The sequence below is a fragment of the Polypterus senegalus genome, chromosome 7 (genome assembly GCF_016835505.1).
Source record: "Polypterus senegalus isolate Bchr_013 chromosome 7, ASM1683550v1, whole genome shotgun sequence".
Taxonomy (NCBI): Eukaryota; Metazoa; Chordata; class Cladistia; order Polypteriformes; family Polypteridae; genus Polypterus; species Polypterus senegalus.
This window is the reverse complement of record NC_053160.1, coordinates 98,608,299-98,624,576: the sequence shown is the minus strand read 5'-3', so window position 1 is coordinate 98,624,576 and position 16,278 is coordinate 98,608,299. Positions and strand designations below refer to the sequence as shown.

The window sequence follows — 16,278 nt, the reverse complement described above, 5'->3', positions numbered from 1 at the left end:
GAATAAATTTACTTCAGTTAAAGATTGCATTTCTGTCATTTTTTTCAGTGCAAGAGTAAAGCAATTCGCAAAAAGGTGCATTTACAGTCGGTATAGAAAAGAATCACCCCCTTCAAATTATTCACAATTTCTTGCTTTGCAGCCAGAAATAATGACACACACAAACATATTTTTTCCAGCTGTATTTACTCATTGCAGCTTATAACATCCAAGTAAAAGATACACTATATTGCCAAAAGCATTGGGATGCCTGCCTTTACACACACATGAACGTATAACATCCCATTTTAATAAATATGCTTTAATATGGAGTTGGCTCACCCTTAGCAGCTATAACAGCTTCAACTCTTCTGGGAAGGCTTTCAACAAGGTTTAGGAGTGTGCTTATGGGAATTTTTGACTATTCTTCCAGGAGAGCATTTGTGAGGTTAGGCACTGATGTTGGACGAGAAGCCCTGGCTAGCAGTCTCCGTTCTAATTTATCCCAAAGATGTTCTCTCTGGTTGAGGTCAGGGCTGTGCAGGCCAGTAAAGTTCCTCCACACCAAACTTACTTATCCATTTCTTTATAGACCTTGTTTTGCTTGTTTTGTGTGTTCATGTTGGAACACGATGGCCATCCCCAAACTGTTTCCACAAAGTTGGGAGTATGAAATTGTACAAAATGGCTTTGTATGCTGAAGTATTAAGAGTTCCTTTCACTTACACTTGGCACAATGCAGTCAGGAAAGTACTGTTGTCCTGGCAACCACCAAACCCAGACTGGTCCATTAGACTGCCAGGCAGAGAAGCGTGATTCATCACTCCAGATGATGCGTCTCCACTGCTCTAGAGTCCAGTGGCAGTGTGCTTTACATTACTTCATCTGATACTTTGCATTGTACTTAGTGATGTAAGGCTTGGATGCAGCTGCTCGGCCGTGGAAACTCATTCCATGAAGCTCTCTTCGCACTGTTCTTGAGTTTTTGAAAGTCTATAGCTACTGAAAGTTGGAGACTTCTGGACACTGTGTGCCTCAGCATGCGCCGTCACCACTCTGATTTTACGTGACCTACCATTTTGCGACTGAGTTGCTGTTGTTCCCAATTGCTTCTACTTTGTTATACCACCACTAACAGATGACTGTGGAATATTTAGCGGCATGGAAATTTCATGAATGGACTTACTGCACAGGTGGCATCCTATCATGGTACCACGCATGAATTCACTGAGCTCCTGAGAACAACCCATTCTTTCATAAATGTTTGCAGAAGCAGTCTGCATGCCTAGGTGCTTGATTTTATACACCTGTGGCCACTGAAGTGATTGGAACACCAAAATTCAATGATTTGGAGGGGTGTCCCAATACTTTTGGCAATATACTATATAATAGGAACAGTTCAGGAAAGAAAAAAAGAATCACTGAGATATGTAAAGGATTTACCAAAGTGTCAGTACTTTGTGAAACTACCTTTTGCTTGATTAGTGCCATGAGTCTGTTGGGATACTTCGCTACCAACTTTGCACATCTAAACTGTGTAATGTATGCTCACTCTTCTTTACAGAACTGCTCAAGCTCAGTCAAATTGGATGGTAACTGCTGGTAGACTGCAATCTTCAAGTGATTCCACAGACTTTCAATAGGGTTTAAGTCTGTGCTCTGACTAGGCCATGCAGGTTTTCCTTAACACTAGAATTACCAGAGCCTACGAAAAAACTCGTAATTCCGTCCCACCTTAAACTGCTTCTTAAATCCCTTCACACCTCTCCGCCAGCGTCCTTTGTTTTCTAAATGTGCTGATAAAGAGAAGCTAGGAGCAGCCGGCTATTCCATCCCCCCACCAATTTAGAACGTGCATGAACTTCTCTCAGCTCATGCCTTGATTGAGTATCTGGGAGTGAAGTGGAGTTTTAGAGTGGAAATAATAGATCGTTGTTTGGAACACACGCATTTCATGTCTGTTCCGTTTCTACAGTAATCTGTGTCAACACATTGTTAAAACAGAAACTTTTTTTATATTCTAGTAGTAGATGACAAAATGTAGGCATAAACTATATAATGTATGAAGCCTGAAGTCCAAATAGCAAAGAAACATTTTCACAAGAATAACACAATTGCACTTTTATTCAAACATATAACTGCAGAAACAAAAAGCCGCCTTAACATGCGACATTGACACCAGTTTACTGTAACTGACTCCGTGGTTCAATAGATCAGCCCGCTTGGAATCAAGGGTCACGGGTTCGATCCTGCCCCTCCGTTTTGAGAAGTAAACTGCTCTTAGTCTTACTGTTTTAGAATAAAAGCATACATTTGATTTCAGTCTGTAACAGCCGGTGCAATTTATGATCTTTGTAAAGGTTAGCTTTTTTTTTTATTCACTTTTCACTCTCTCAGTCGCGTTCAGAATCAATCCATACAACCCCATCTGACACGGCTGTTTTCACTAAAGACGCGCTATAGCTCTGCAGTGTACCACGATGCATACTAACGCACCCCCCCCCCCGGTTCTGACACACAAACGCTGGCGAAGCTGCCTTCTTCAGATCTCACCGTCACTTGCTTTTTTTTTATTGAGTGTTCCTGCCAGTCCCGCATGTTGCTGTATGCTTTTCTTTTGTACTCCAGGACATGCAGAGGAAAGAATGGTAAAGACCAGTAACCGGCGCTATATGCAATCATCAGACACTCCCCATCTGCCCGTGTCGTTCAAACACAGGAACATATATTGGTGTAAAAGTATAACAAAAGTGCACTTTTATTCAAGTGCACTTTTTCCATCGCCTTTTCCTGTAAGAAGCAGTGTACACACTTCTCTCTATGCTGTGGTTTCTATTACACACCTGAAAGAAAGAGACAATATATGTGAAAATATAATCGCACTAATGCAATATTATTTGAAAACGAACAGCGTCAGATCGGGTGTGAATTTATGCAGGAACTGGAAATTCTCTGATCGGGACCTTCCCCAGGGAAGAAAGTACAGTGTCAGGTGCTCATTCAGTGTAATAGAAACCATAGCACAGAGAGGTGTGTACACGGCAACAAGTACACGTGTCGTAAATGTAGGAAGGACGGTCCTTGGGTGTGTGGGAACTGTTAATATTTGAATGTGATGATTTTATATAGCACGGAATGAAAATCTGCACTTCTTAGCATTGCACCATGCAAGATGTCGTATCAATCGCCTACTGTAACTTGCTTTCTTTTTCTTGGTTATACAGGTAGTTTTGAATAAAAGTGCACTTGTTTTGTTTGAAATGAAGTGTCTGTGCACTTTTCGTGGCATTACGTGTATTTTTGAGCATGCCCGTTTGAGCAGTATAAAAGTATTGAAAAGTATAACAAAACAACGGGCAGATGGGGAGTGTCTGATGATTGCATATAGCGCCGAACTTACTGCTCTTTACTATTCTCTCCTCTGCGTGCCCTGGAGTACAAAAGAAACAGAATACAGACGCGCTATAGCTCTGCGTGTACCACGATGCATACTAACGCCCCCACCGGTTCTGACACACAGGCGCTGGCGAAGCTGCCTTCTTCGTATCTCACCGTCACTTGATTTTCTTTTTATTCAGTTTTATTGAGTGTTCCTGCCAGTCCCGCATGTTGCTGTATGCTGGATATTTTCACATGTATTGTCTCTTTCTTTCAGGTGTGTAATAGAAACCACAGCATAGAGAAGTGTGTACACTGCTTCTTACAGGAAAAGCGATGGAAAAAGTGCACTTGAATAAAAGTGCACTTTTGTTATACTTTTACACCAATATATGTTCCTGTGTTTGAGCGACACGGGCAGATGGGGAGTGTCTGATGATTGCATATAGCGCCGAAGTTACTGGTCTTTACCATTCTTTCCTCTGCATGTCCTGGAGTACAAAAGAAAAGCATACAGCAACATGCGGGACTGGCAGGAACACTCAATAAAACTGAATAAAAGAAAAGCAAGTGACGGTGAGATACGAAGAAGGCAGCTTCGCCAGCGTTTGTGTGTCAGAACCGGGGGGGTTAGCGTTAGTATGCATCGTGGTACACTGCAGAGCTATAGCGCGTCTTTAGTGAAAACAGCCGTGTCAGATGGGGTTGTATGGATTGATTCTGAACGCGACTGAGAGAATGAAAAGTGAATAAAAAAAAGCTAACCTTTACAAAGATCATAAATTGCACCGGCTGTTACAGACTGAAATCAAATGTATGCTTTTATTCTAAAACAGTAAGACTAAGAGCAGTTTACTTCTCAAAACGGAGGGGCGCAGGATCGAACCCGTGACCCTTGATTCAAGCGGGGCTGATCTATTGAACCACGGAGTCAGTTACAGTAAACTGGTGTCAATGTCGCATGTTAAGGCGGCTTTTTGTTTCTGCAGTTATATGTTTGAATAAAAGTGCAATTGTGTTATTCTTGTGAAAATGTTTCTTTGCTATTTGGACTTCAGGCTTCATACATTATATAGTTTATGCCTACATTTTGTCATCTACTACTAGAATATAAAAAAAGTTTCTGTTTTAACAATGTGTTGACACAGATTACTGTAGAAACGGAACAGACATGAAATGCGTGTGTTCCAAACAACGATCTATTATTTCACTCTAAAACTCCACTTCACCCCCAGATACTCAATCAAGGCATGAGCTGAGAGAAGTTCGTGCACGTTCTAAATTGGTGGGGGGATGGAATAGCCGGCTGCTCTTTATCAGCACATTTAGAAGACAAAGGGCGCTGGCGGAGAGGTGTGAAGGGATTTAAGAAGCAGTTTAAGGTGGGACGGAATTACGAGTTTTTTCGTAGGCTCTGGTAATTCTAGGGTTAAGAATTTGACGGTATATTACTCCCTCCATTTTTCCTTGTATCTTGACAAGTACCTCATTCCCTGCTGCTGAGAAACACCCCCACATTAAAATGCTATCGCTTCCATGCTTTTACTGTAGGTATGGCGTTCTTTGGATGGTAAGCTGTATTGGCTTTCCACCAGATATACTGTATGACGTTAAGGCCCAAGTTCTATTTTGGTTTCATCTAAACGTAACACCTTTTTCCATTTGGCCTCAGTGTATTTTGGCAAAGCTCATCTGAAACTTTATGTGGCTTTTCTTGAGGAGTGTCTTTTTTCTTGCAACCCTCCCATACAAGCCACTTTTGTGGAGCATTTGTGACATTATCATCATATGGACACAATGACAATTCTTTGTCAAAAATTCCTGTAACTGCTTCAAAGTTGCCATAGGCCTCTTGGCTAGGGCTGCAACTAATGATTATTTTGGTAGTCGACTAATCGTTCAATTTATTTTTAATTTAGTCACGATTATTTCATGCCTGACTATTTTAATACTTGCAACCTGTGGTTGCACATGCTGTTCTGGGCTCCAGTACATGTCTTACCTCATCTGCTCACGTCTGTCAACCTGTGAATGTCACCCTGATGTCTCTGCATTAACACGATTAAAATTAATAATAATCAAATTAAAATTTGATAATTAACAAATTATCAGTGAAACATATGAATTTGAAAATAATCAGATGTTTTTATATTAGTGTGACCCACACAATAAAAAAGAAATACAGTTCAGCTTAAAAGTTTGTGAACCCTTTAGAATTTTCTATATTTTCTCATAAATATGACCTAAAACATCATCAGATTTTCACTCAAGTCCTAAAAGTAGATAAAGAGAAACTAGTTAAACAAATGAGACAAAAATATTATACTCAGTCATTTATATATTAAGGAAAATGATCGAATATTACATATTTGTGAGTGGCAAAAGTGTGTGAACCTTTGCTTTCAGTATCTGTTGTGACCCCCCCTTTGCAGCAATAAGTGCAACTAAACGTTTCCGGTAACTTTAGATCATTCCTGCACACCGGCTTGGAGGAACTTTACCCATTCCACCGCACAGAACAGCTTCAACTCTGGGATGTTGGTGGGTTTCCTCACATCAACTGCTCGCTTCAGGTCGTTCCACAACATTTTGATTGGATTAAGGTCAGGACTTTGACTTAGCCATTCCAAAACATTAACTTTATTCTTCTTTAACCATTCTGTGGTAGAACGACTTGTGTGCTTAGGGTCGTTGTCTTGCTGCCTGACCCACCTTCTTTTGAGATTCAGTTCATGGACAGATGTCCTAATATTTTCCTTTAGAATTCTCTGATATACTTCAGAATTCATTGTTCCATCAATGAAGGCAAGCCATCCTGGCCCAGATGCAGCAAAACAGGCCCAAACCATGATACTACCACCACAATGTTTCACAGATGGATACAGCTGGAATGCAGTATTTTCCTTTCTCCAAACATAACACTTTTCATTTAAGCCAAAAAGTTCTATTTTGATCTCATCCGTCCACAAAACATTCTTCCAATAGCTCTCTGGTTTGTCCACATGATCTTTAGCAAACTGCAGATGAGCAGCAATGTTTTTTTTTGGAGAACAGTGGCTTTCTCCTTGCAACCCTGCCATGCACACCATTGTTGTTCAGTGTTCTCCTGATGGTGGACTCATGGACATGAACAATAGTTAATGTTAGAGAGGCCTTCAGTTGCTTAGAAGTTACCCTGGGGTCCTTTTTGACCTTGCCGACTATTACATGCCTTGCTCTTGGAGTGATCTTTGAATGGTTTTGAATTTCCTCCATTTGTACACAATCTGTCTGACTGTGGATTGGTGGAGTCCAAACTCTTTAGAGATGGTTTTGTAACCTTTTCCAGCCTGACGAGCATCAACAACTTTTTTTCTGAGGTTCTCAGAAATCTCCTTTGTTCGTGCCATGATACACTTCCACAAACGTGTTGTGAAGAGCAGACTTTGATAGATCCCTGTTCTTTAAATAACACAGGGTGCCCACTCACACCTGATTGTCATCCCATTGATTGAAAACACCTGACTCTAATTTCACCTTCAAACTAACTAATCCTAGAGGTTCACATACTTTTGCCACTCACAAATACGTAATAACCAATCATTTCCCTCAATAAATAAATGACCAGGTATAATATTTTTGTCTCATTACTTTAACTAGTTTCTCTTTATCTACTTTTAGGACTTGAGTGAAAATCTGATGATGTTTTAGGTCATATTTATGAGAAAATACACTGTGTGCACAATTATTAGGCAAGTGAGTATTTTGACCATATCATCACTTTTAATGCGTATATTCCAACTTCAAGCTGTATTAACTTGAATGCTTATTGGATTTAAGCACGTCGGGTGATGTGTATTTGTGTAATGAGGGAGGGTGTGGCCTAAGGAGATCAACACCCTATATCAAGGTGTGCACAATTATTAGGCAGCTAGTTTTCCTCAGGCAAAATGGGCCAAAAAAGAGATTTAACTGACTCTGAAAAGTCAAAAATTGTAAAAAGTCTTTCAGAGGGATGCAGCACTTTTGGAATTGCTAAGATATTGATGTGTGATCATAGAACCATCAAACATTTTGTTGCAAATAGTCAACAGGGTCGCAAGAAACGTGTTGAGAACAAAAGACGCAAATTAGCTGCCAAAGATTTGAGAAGAATCAAACGTGAAGCTACCAGGAACCCATTATCCTCCAGTACTTTCATATTCCAGAGCTGCAACCTACCTGGAGTGCCCAGAAGTACAAGGTGTTCAGTGCTCAAAGACATGGCCAAGGTAAGGAGGGCTGAAACCCAACCACCACTGAACAAGAAACATAAGTTGAAACGTCAAAACTGGGCCAAGAAATATCTGAAGACAGATTTTTTTCAAAGGTTTTATGGACCGATGAGATGAGAGTGACTCTTGATGGACCAGATGGATGGACCTGTGGATCAGTAATGGGCACAGAGCTCCACTCCAACGTGGAGGTGGGGTACAGGTATGAGCTGGTATTTTTAAAGATGAGCTAGTTGGACCTTTTTGCATTGAAGATGAACTCAAAATCAACTCCCAAACCTACTGCCAGTTTTTGAAGACACTTTCTTCAAACAGTGATACAGGAAAAGACCATGATTTTTATGCAGGCCAATGCTCCATCACTTGCATCGAAGTTCTCCACTGCGTGGCCAGCCAGTAAAGGCCTTAAAGATGAAGGAATAATGACATGGCCCCCCTTCCTCATCTGACCTAAACTCTATCGGGAACTTGTGGGCACTTCTTAAACGCTAGATTTACGGGGGAAAAAAACAATACACCTCTCTGAAGAGTGTCTGGGAGGCTGTAGTCACTGCTCCACAAAAAGCTGATCGTCAACAGATCAAGAAACTGACAGACTCCATGAATGGAAAGGCTTATGACTGTTATTGGAAAGAAGGGTGGCTATATTGGTCATTGATTGATTGATTTATTTTTTTTTAAATGTCAGAGATGTTTATTTGTAAATTTTGAGGTGTTTGTTTATTATTCTCACTATAACAGATGAAAATAAACAAGTGAGATGGGAAAATTTTCATTTTTCCTTTAGTTGCATAATAAATCTGCACACTAATAGTTGCCTAATAATTGTGCGCACATATGTATTCCCCTGATGATGTTCACACTCACATTTCCGTTGTGAAACATTCAGGTTTCAGGTTTATTAACATTTTGGATTGACTGATAGCACTGTGTTTGTTCCATATTAAAATTAATCCTCAAAAATACAACTTGCCTAATAATTCTGCACTCCCTGTATAGACAATTCTAAAGGGTTCACAAACTTTCAAGCAGAACTGTACATTAAACAATACATACTAAAGTGCACGTAGTCTTAACCAAAAAATACATTGTTAAAACTGAAACGTTTTTCATATTTTAGTAATAAATGAAGACAAAAACTATATAATGTGTAAAGCCTGAAGTGCAAAGATCAAATAAACACTTTCACAAAAGGTTCAAGGATGATACAATAGCTTCCATGGTGCAGCAGTAGGAATTGCTGACTTACAGTATAATCAAGAGTCCCCCGGTTCAATCCCGACTGCATCGCATATTTACCGTTTTGAGTAGTGAGTTGCTCTTATTGTTAATTTTATACAATAAACACATACATTTGATTTGCATCTGTAACAGCCACTGTATTAAATGTATAGTACTTGTAAAAGTTACCGTTTATTTTTTCACTTTTATTCACTCAGTCATGATCACGATACATACTACCACCCCCCCAGGGATCTGACGCTGTTAGTTTTTATCTGCAACTGGAAATACCTGTAGAAGTGAGTGGTGTTTTGAGACAATCGACCTGGAAATTCTCTGATCTGGATGGATAAAAGCTGACACAAAAATGCTGGCAAATCTGCCTTATTTGTATCTCATTGTCATTTTATTTATTTTTTTTATCGAGTGACCCTGCTTACGCTGAATTAGATGCGCTTTAAGGCCCGTGATGTCAAAGCCGCACTGACAAAAAACAGAGACATAGGTATATATGATATTTGGAATTATTCATTTTATGACCTTATAGTACATTTCGGAAAACATTTTGGCAAGGATGCAACATTATTCATATTCATTTGCGTACCTTCTTGCGGTTGTAATCAATGACTGACCGCGTTTTTGCCCAGTCTGTACAGGACTCCAGGACATGCAACGGAAAGAATGTTCGTCTGCAAGATGTGCCATGGATGATCTTCTTTTCTCAGTGGACCACGTACATGCCTTGCACATTACATATGCTTTGATCGCCACTAGGTCAACTTGTTATAGCACAAGCAACCGGCCACTTGTGTGCTGCTGCTAGCACAGAATAAGCTAACGCCTTCTGGTGTCAGCGCGCAGCACCGGGGGGGTACGGCAGCATCACATCTCCAGGATTCTTTCGTTTCAGATGCTCATGCATCGCGATGGTGCTGCCGTGAAAAGAAAGCTCCGCTTTACATAATCTGCATTCAACTTTTTTTTCTTTTTCGGTGAAGTGCTTCCTCACTTTAGAAAGTTTCTGTCTCAATTATTTTCCATATCCTTCACCCTCCTCTATTCGACTTGCCATTTCAACCACATTTATTTTCCTCTACATTCTTCTTCTCCTTAGACGTTCTTCTTTGTTGGTAGGACTGTGTGTAGTCTTCAGATACAATAACAAATGATACTGCCCCCAGACATTCATGTAGTGCATCACAGTTACAAAAACCAATGTGGTTCTTTGTGACTGGAGCCTCTGTTGAAGGTTCTGTTTATGACGCGTCGACAATAAAAAATCCACATCGACTATTTTAAATACTCAACATTGTCGATTACGTCGACTAATCGTTGCAGCCCTACTCTTGGCAGCCTCTCTGAGAAGTTTCCTTCTTGCTCTTCCATCCAGTTTGGAGGGATGGCCTGGTCCAGGAAGGGTCCTAAGTGGTATCAAACAGTTTCTATTTCGTCATTATGGACTTAACTCCTAGGGACTGATAAATGTTTGATTATTTTTTGTATACATCTCCTGACTTGTGCCTGTCCACAACTTTATTCCTGAGATATTTTGCTAATGCTTTGCCACCCAAAGTGGATTGTTGGCTTCAAGCTCCACTTCCAAGCACTGGAATGCTCACTTGATTGAATTTACAAGTAGTTTTAGGAAGCGGGTGATCCTTTAACCATCTCAGTGACTGTTTTATTTTCCTGAACTGTTTATATTATATCTTTCACTTGGCTGTTACAAATAACATTGACTAAATACAGCTGGACAAATTTTTTGTGCGTGTCTTCATTTCAAACTGAAAAGACTGAAAAGCAACAAAATGTGAATATTTTTAAGGGTGGGGGGTTATCTTCTACATCCACTGCATATAAACATTTCTACTTATCTTTACCAGGGGTGCCAATAATGGTGCATCATAGATGGTTATAGGTATCAATGTAATATGAGGTGTGGCAAGTAAAGAAGTAATTAGAATGTACTAGTCGGAGAAACTCAGAATTTTTAACTATACTGTTAAATGGATTTTAGGCCATACTGTCCACTACTATTTACATGTATTCAAATTTCATACATGAAAAATCTTAAGTAAAGGCTGAAAGCTCTAGTTAAAATAACGGCCCATCTCACAAGGTGAGATAAATTTAAATGATGTACCTGTAAGTGAGTATTACATGTTGTAGCAAAGAATGCCAAGACCTAATACTCAAATTTCCACAGTTACAAAAGATTTAAATTAAATGACATTCAATTTTTTGTAAGTATGACAGATTGTTAAATTATGCCCAAAAAATTAAGATTTCAGTCCAAGTTCAGTTTAGTGAAAACAGAGCAATACATTGCTCAACCAGATTACAAAAAAACTACAGTAAGATCATATTTTGTAGTTCCAGACAAACTTTTCCTCTAGGTGCTATATTACAATCCACACCATTTTCAGGCAGTTCCAACACATGCTTTTTCTAGAGGTGGTTGCCAAATAATTATTCTTGATTTTGTTGAATTTATATAAGGTTTTCCAAATAAAATGTTAACATTAAGTGGTGATACATTTTTATTTTAACTGGGATGGTGCAGAGGTAATATTTCACAAATGTATATTAAGCAGGTAAATAAAACATAATGCACTTGTACAACAGCAAATTTTCTAATATTGGAAGTGCTGCTCATATCAAAATGGTCTCTTAGCACAAAAATAGGCACCTGTGATAACAGAAATAAAATATAAAAATTGAAAACATTCACTTATTTACCTAGTATTTATAAGGACATGCCATGTTAGTGCATCACATGCAAGCTGTAGTTTAATGCTTTCCTTTTTGGTGAAAAAAATAAGTACCAATTAAGTATTAATTGTTGTATATAATGGACAGCCGCCCATATCAAAATGAATCATTTTATTTCAGATAAATGATGAACATCAAATACATAATTGTCTACTGAAGATAACATTATGTGGAGCTAACCAAAAGATATATTTTTCAAAAATGTATTTTTTGTGTTAGGATTTCAAGATTAAAAACTTGTGTCACTCACCTTATTATTATTGTTAAAAGCAAGTGCTCGGACTTTGCAGTTGTATGGATTAGTATACTCCTTTGGAATGTCCTTGAGAGCACGATGTGTTATGTATGCGTAGGTTGGGACACCAGTAGCATCCCTGCAAGAGTCTGCTTTAGACAGAACTTCTTCTGTCACCTCCCAAAGGCCCATGGAGCCATCACGAGACCCTAGGAGACAGAGGGCAAACCTCATTATTTAGTTTTTTGTCACAGACAAAGTCTGACCTTTTCAACAAATAATGAGGCAATCCTCATTATTTAGTTTTTTGTCACAGACAAAGTCTGACCTTTTCAACAAATATTTCCCTTTATACATTCACAGCTCCAAAAGTAAACATACTAATTATGCCTCCACTTTTTATTATTATTAAGCATTTAGACACAAATGACAGATACCACGACCTTATTGTTCCTATTTTCCCCATTCTTTCATTCAACATCTTATAAATAATTCACCTTATAAAAACTTGCATACATGTAAACATATATAATTTTGAGAAATTGATGTTCCAATCTAACCACTTGGAGGAATTATTTTAAAATTTGAGAAGCTACCTAAAAGCAGAAACTTGTGCATGACTAACATATTTGACAAGGAAGACTCAGGCTCAATTTCAATAAAATCTATTGAACCACTTCCCGCTATGATGGACTAAATGAAATCTGTAATATTTTTGCAAACAATTACTAGAACAGCATTTGAATTTAGCATGCAATTAAATCTCAAGAGTTAATAATAGGTCAATTATTTTTAAAACCATTTTTACTTTATAGCATGAATTTACCAAGGTTTGTTTAATTCATTTAGGTATTTAAATGGCAGGAAATTTTGAATGATTAGGATTATTAATGACTTCCATCCCACTGTACAATAATCAAGTATTTATCACACAAAGGTGCTTGATGTTGTACATTTAAGATAATGATAATAAACAGGACACTTAAATATATATTCTTATCAAACAGAAGAGACAAAGAAATATACATACTACAATGAACAACAAAAATTCTGTTGAATTTAGTATTAATGCTGCATAAACATAATATTTTACTGGTTTATCTACAAATATATAATCAGTCAATCAATACCAGAGTACGTAAGGCGGGGGAAAGAAGTACCAACCTTATGGAAGAAAACTATGAAGCACTGACATTAATGAGAAAGATACAAAGCCAGCTTTAAATGTTATCATGTCAGCGTACGTAGATAAAGCTATAAAGCATTCTTAGTAATGTATGGAGGATCACCAAGACTAACATAACTAACTTAATGTAGTATATTTCAACAATAATGATATAATCATTACCCTAGCTTTCCTAAGTGAAGTACTGATCAATCGCCACAAACCAGAAACAAATGAGCAAATACTGCCTGTAATGTAGCAAACACTGCTAAGCACCAACACATGGATAAGCCTGATTGTTCCCAGTTTAGTATCAATTGGTCACCATGCAATCCCAACCTACCCCTCTTTAGGGAATTTCGAGAGCATAGATGTGCTGCACTTCCAAACTGCTGCATGGGATGGGGAGTGACGGACATGTTAACAGCTGACATGAACATCAAAATTGCTGTGCACTTTGTGACCAACATGCAATTAAATGGCTAGTCCCAATTGCAAACATAAGTTTGTGCATAACTGTATTTTACACAAAGTATTTATAAATTCTATGTTAATAACTATGTTGTGGGAATTATGAACGTGTATATATTTTTAATTTGAAAATACTGTAATTGTGAAATTGTTTAGATTTGTTGCTAACTATACTGTATGAAGGAAGCATCCTAACATTTACATTGGCTTTAGCCTCTAGATCAAAATTTTCCCATTATTTTTTGCTACATTTAAGGAAATACACATTTTTTTTTAACAAATTAGTGTTTTTGGACATTTCAGCATCTTAGATCAACAGTTAACCCAATGCCACTATCAATGAGTGGTCAGCTGCTGCTTTGTTGCTTGGTGACTGAATGCCTAGGATGTGGCAACATTCTCTCACTTTTTTGTTTTTGCTCAACTTGTATTTCTCTTATTCAAAGAGCTGTGGAAACTGGAGGAGTGTCAGGGGTGGGGGTCCTTCATATGATTTTTAATTTGTATTCCATTAGACATGTATGGTGGAATATTTTGGGCAAAATTTAAATTAATAAATAAATCAGGAAAATAAATGTATTCAAAAATGTGACAATAAATAAACAATAAGGATATGATTACAAACAAATATGTGTCACTTGATGTATTTTGTTTATTTATTTAATTATTTCTTCATATTCAGCAATATCCCTTGAAATGAAAATGGTCATCTTCATCCATCCAAAGATAAGGCAGATCAAGGTGTGAGCCACAGAAATCCCAAGGAAGCGCATGTTTTAACTGTGCATGTCTGTCGCATATATTAGTGAAAGAAAAAAGTTGCTCAGATTTACTGTGCAACACAGCTACTTTAATTCAAGAGACTCTGAATTCATCATCCTTTCAGAAATGTACATCTGAAGTACAGTGCCTTGTGAAAGTGATCATCCCCCTTTGTATTTTTCCTGTTTTGTTGCATTATACTCTGGAATTAAAATGGATTTTGGGAGGGTTAGCACCATTTGATTTACACAACAAGCCGAACACTATGAAGGTGCAAAATATTTTTATCATGACAAAAAAAAAAATTTCATTCATGTACGTAGGCATTCATCCACCAAAGTCAATACTTTGTAAAAATCACCCTTTGCTTCATTTACAGCTGCAAGTCTCTTGGGGAATGTCTGCATTTGCTTAGCCATCTAGCAATAGGGATTTTCAGCCATTCCTCAAGACAAAACTATTCAAACTCCTTCACGTTTGAATGGTCGCACTGGTGTACAGCAATCTTCTCAAATGGACTGAGATCTGCACTTTGACTAGGCTTTTCTAAGATATTTAAATGTTTTCCTTCAAACCACTCCAGTGAACCTTTAGCAGTATGTTTACAGCCATCGTCCTACTGGAAGGTGAACCTCCATCCCAGTCTGAAATTTCTGGCAAACTAAAACAGGTTTTACTCCAGACTTGTCCTATATTTAGTGCCATCCATCTTTTCATCAATACTGACCAGTTTTCCTACCTCTGCCAATGAAAAACATCCCACAGCAAAATGCTGCCACCATCATGCTTCACTTTGGCAATGGTGTTCTTGGGGTAATGGGAAGAGTTAGGTTTACGCCACACACAACATTTACCATGATGGCTAAAAAGTTCAATTTTAGTCTCATCGGACCACAGAACCTTCTTCCTTGTATTTGGGGAGTCTGCCACATGCTGGTGGGAAACTCCAAATGTGTTTTATGTTATTCTTTAAGCAATGGCTTTTTCTGGCCATTGATCCTATAAACAGATATTTCTATCTCTGCCGAGGATTTTTGCAGATCCTTCAGCATTATTCTTGGTGTCTTTGTTGAATCTCTGATTAATACCCTCCTTTCCTGTTGTGTTGGCGGGCAGCCTTCTCTTGTCAGGTTTGTAGTGGCACCATATTCTTTCCATTTTGTTACAATGGATTTAATGGTGCTCCATGGGAAATTCAAAGTTTGGGATTTTTTTTATAACCCAACCCTGATCTATACTTCTCCACAATTTTATCTCTGACCTGTTTGGAATACTTTTTGGTCTTCATGTTGCTTGCTTAGTGGTGTTGCTGACTCAGAGGTCTTTCAGAACAGGTATGTTTACACAAACATATTATGACAGATCATGTGCACTTTGATTGCACACAGGTAGACCCTAATCAACTAATTAAGTGACTTCTGAAGTTAACTGGTTAGACCACAGCTTATTAAGTGGTTTCATAGCAAAAGTGATGAATACATATGCACTCAACGGTTTGGTTTTAATTTGTGTTTTAATATACTGTATATAAAAGGTGTTTTATTTTCATTCCATGTCAACAATATGGCCTGCTTTTCTAATTCCATTACATAAAATCCAAATGAAAATCCATTTTATTTTTGGAATGTAATGCAAAAAAATAACAGGATAAACAGTGAGGGGGGAAGAATACTTTTGGAAGGTACTGTATCTGTTGTAAAGGAGGCACTTCGTGGCTGAAGTAGTAGTATATCCACTGCACCAATAATTCAAAATCAAAAAACAGGATTCAGAGGTGTATCTCATAGTTGCTTGGGGTGGCAGTGAAATAAAGGAAGAATTAATTAAATGAATACATAATGAAATAAGCTACAAACACATTTTGTTGGACATTTAATAATCTATGGTCAGATTGTATTTTGTTATTATTTATCGAAGGTTACATTTCACAATGCATTTATTTAATTTTATTTTTTTATTTATTTAATTTTGCACAAAATATCCCTAAATATATAAATATGGCTTAAATTTCAAAAATTAAATGTTAAGTGTTTTTCTGTTTT

The 16,278-nt window shown here is 37.9% G+C and overlaps 1 protein-coding gene across 1 annotated transcript in view; it reads right to left on the bottom strand.

Annotated features, from left to right (window-relative positions):
- The window catches only part of dcaf12 (DDB1 and CUL4 associated factor 12), a 146,224-nt gene that overhangs the window by 43,621 nt on the left and 86,325 nt on the right, over nt 1-16,278 (bottom strand). Inside the window, exon 5 of the mRNA XM_039759044.1 lies at nt 11,854-12,047. Coding sequence (XP_039614978.1) covers nt 11,854-12,047 — 194 coding nt within the window. The remainder of the gene's footprint in view (nt 1-11,853; nt 12,048-16,278) is intronic.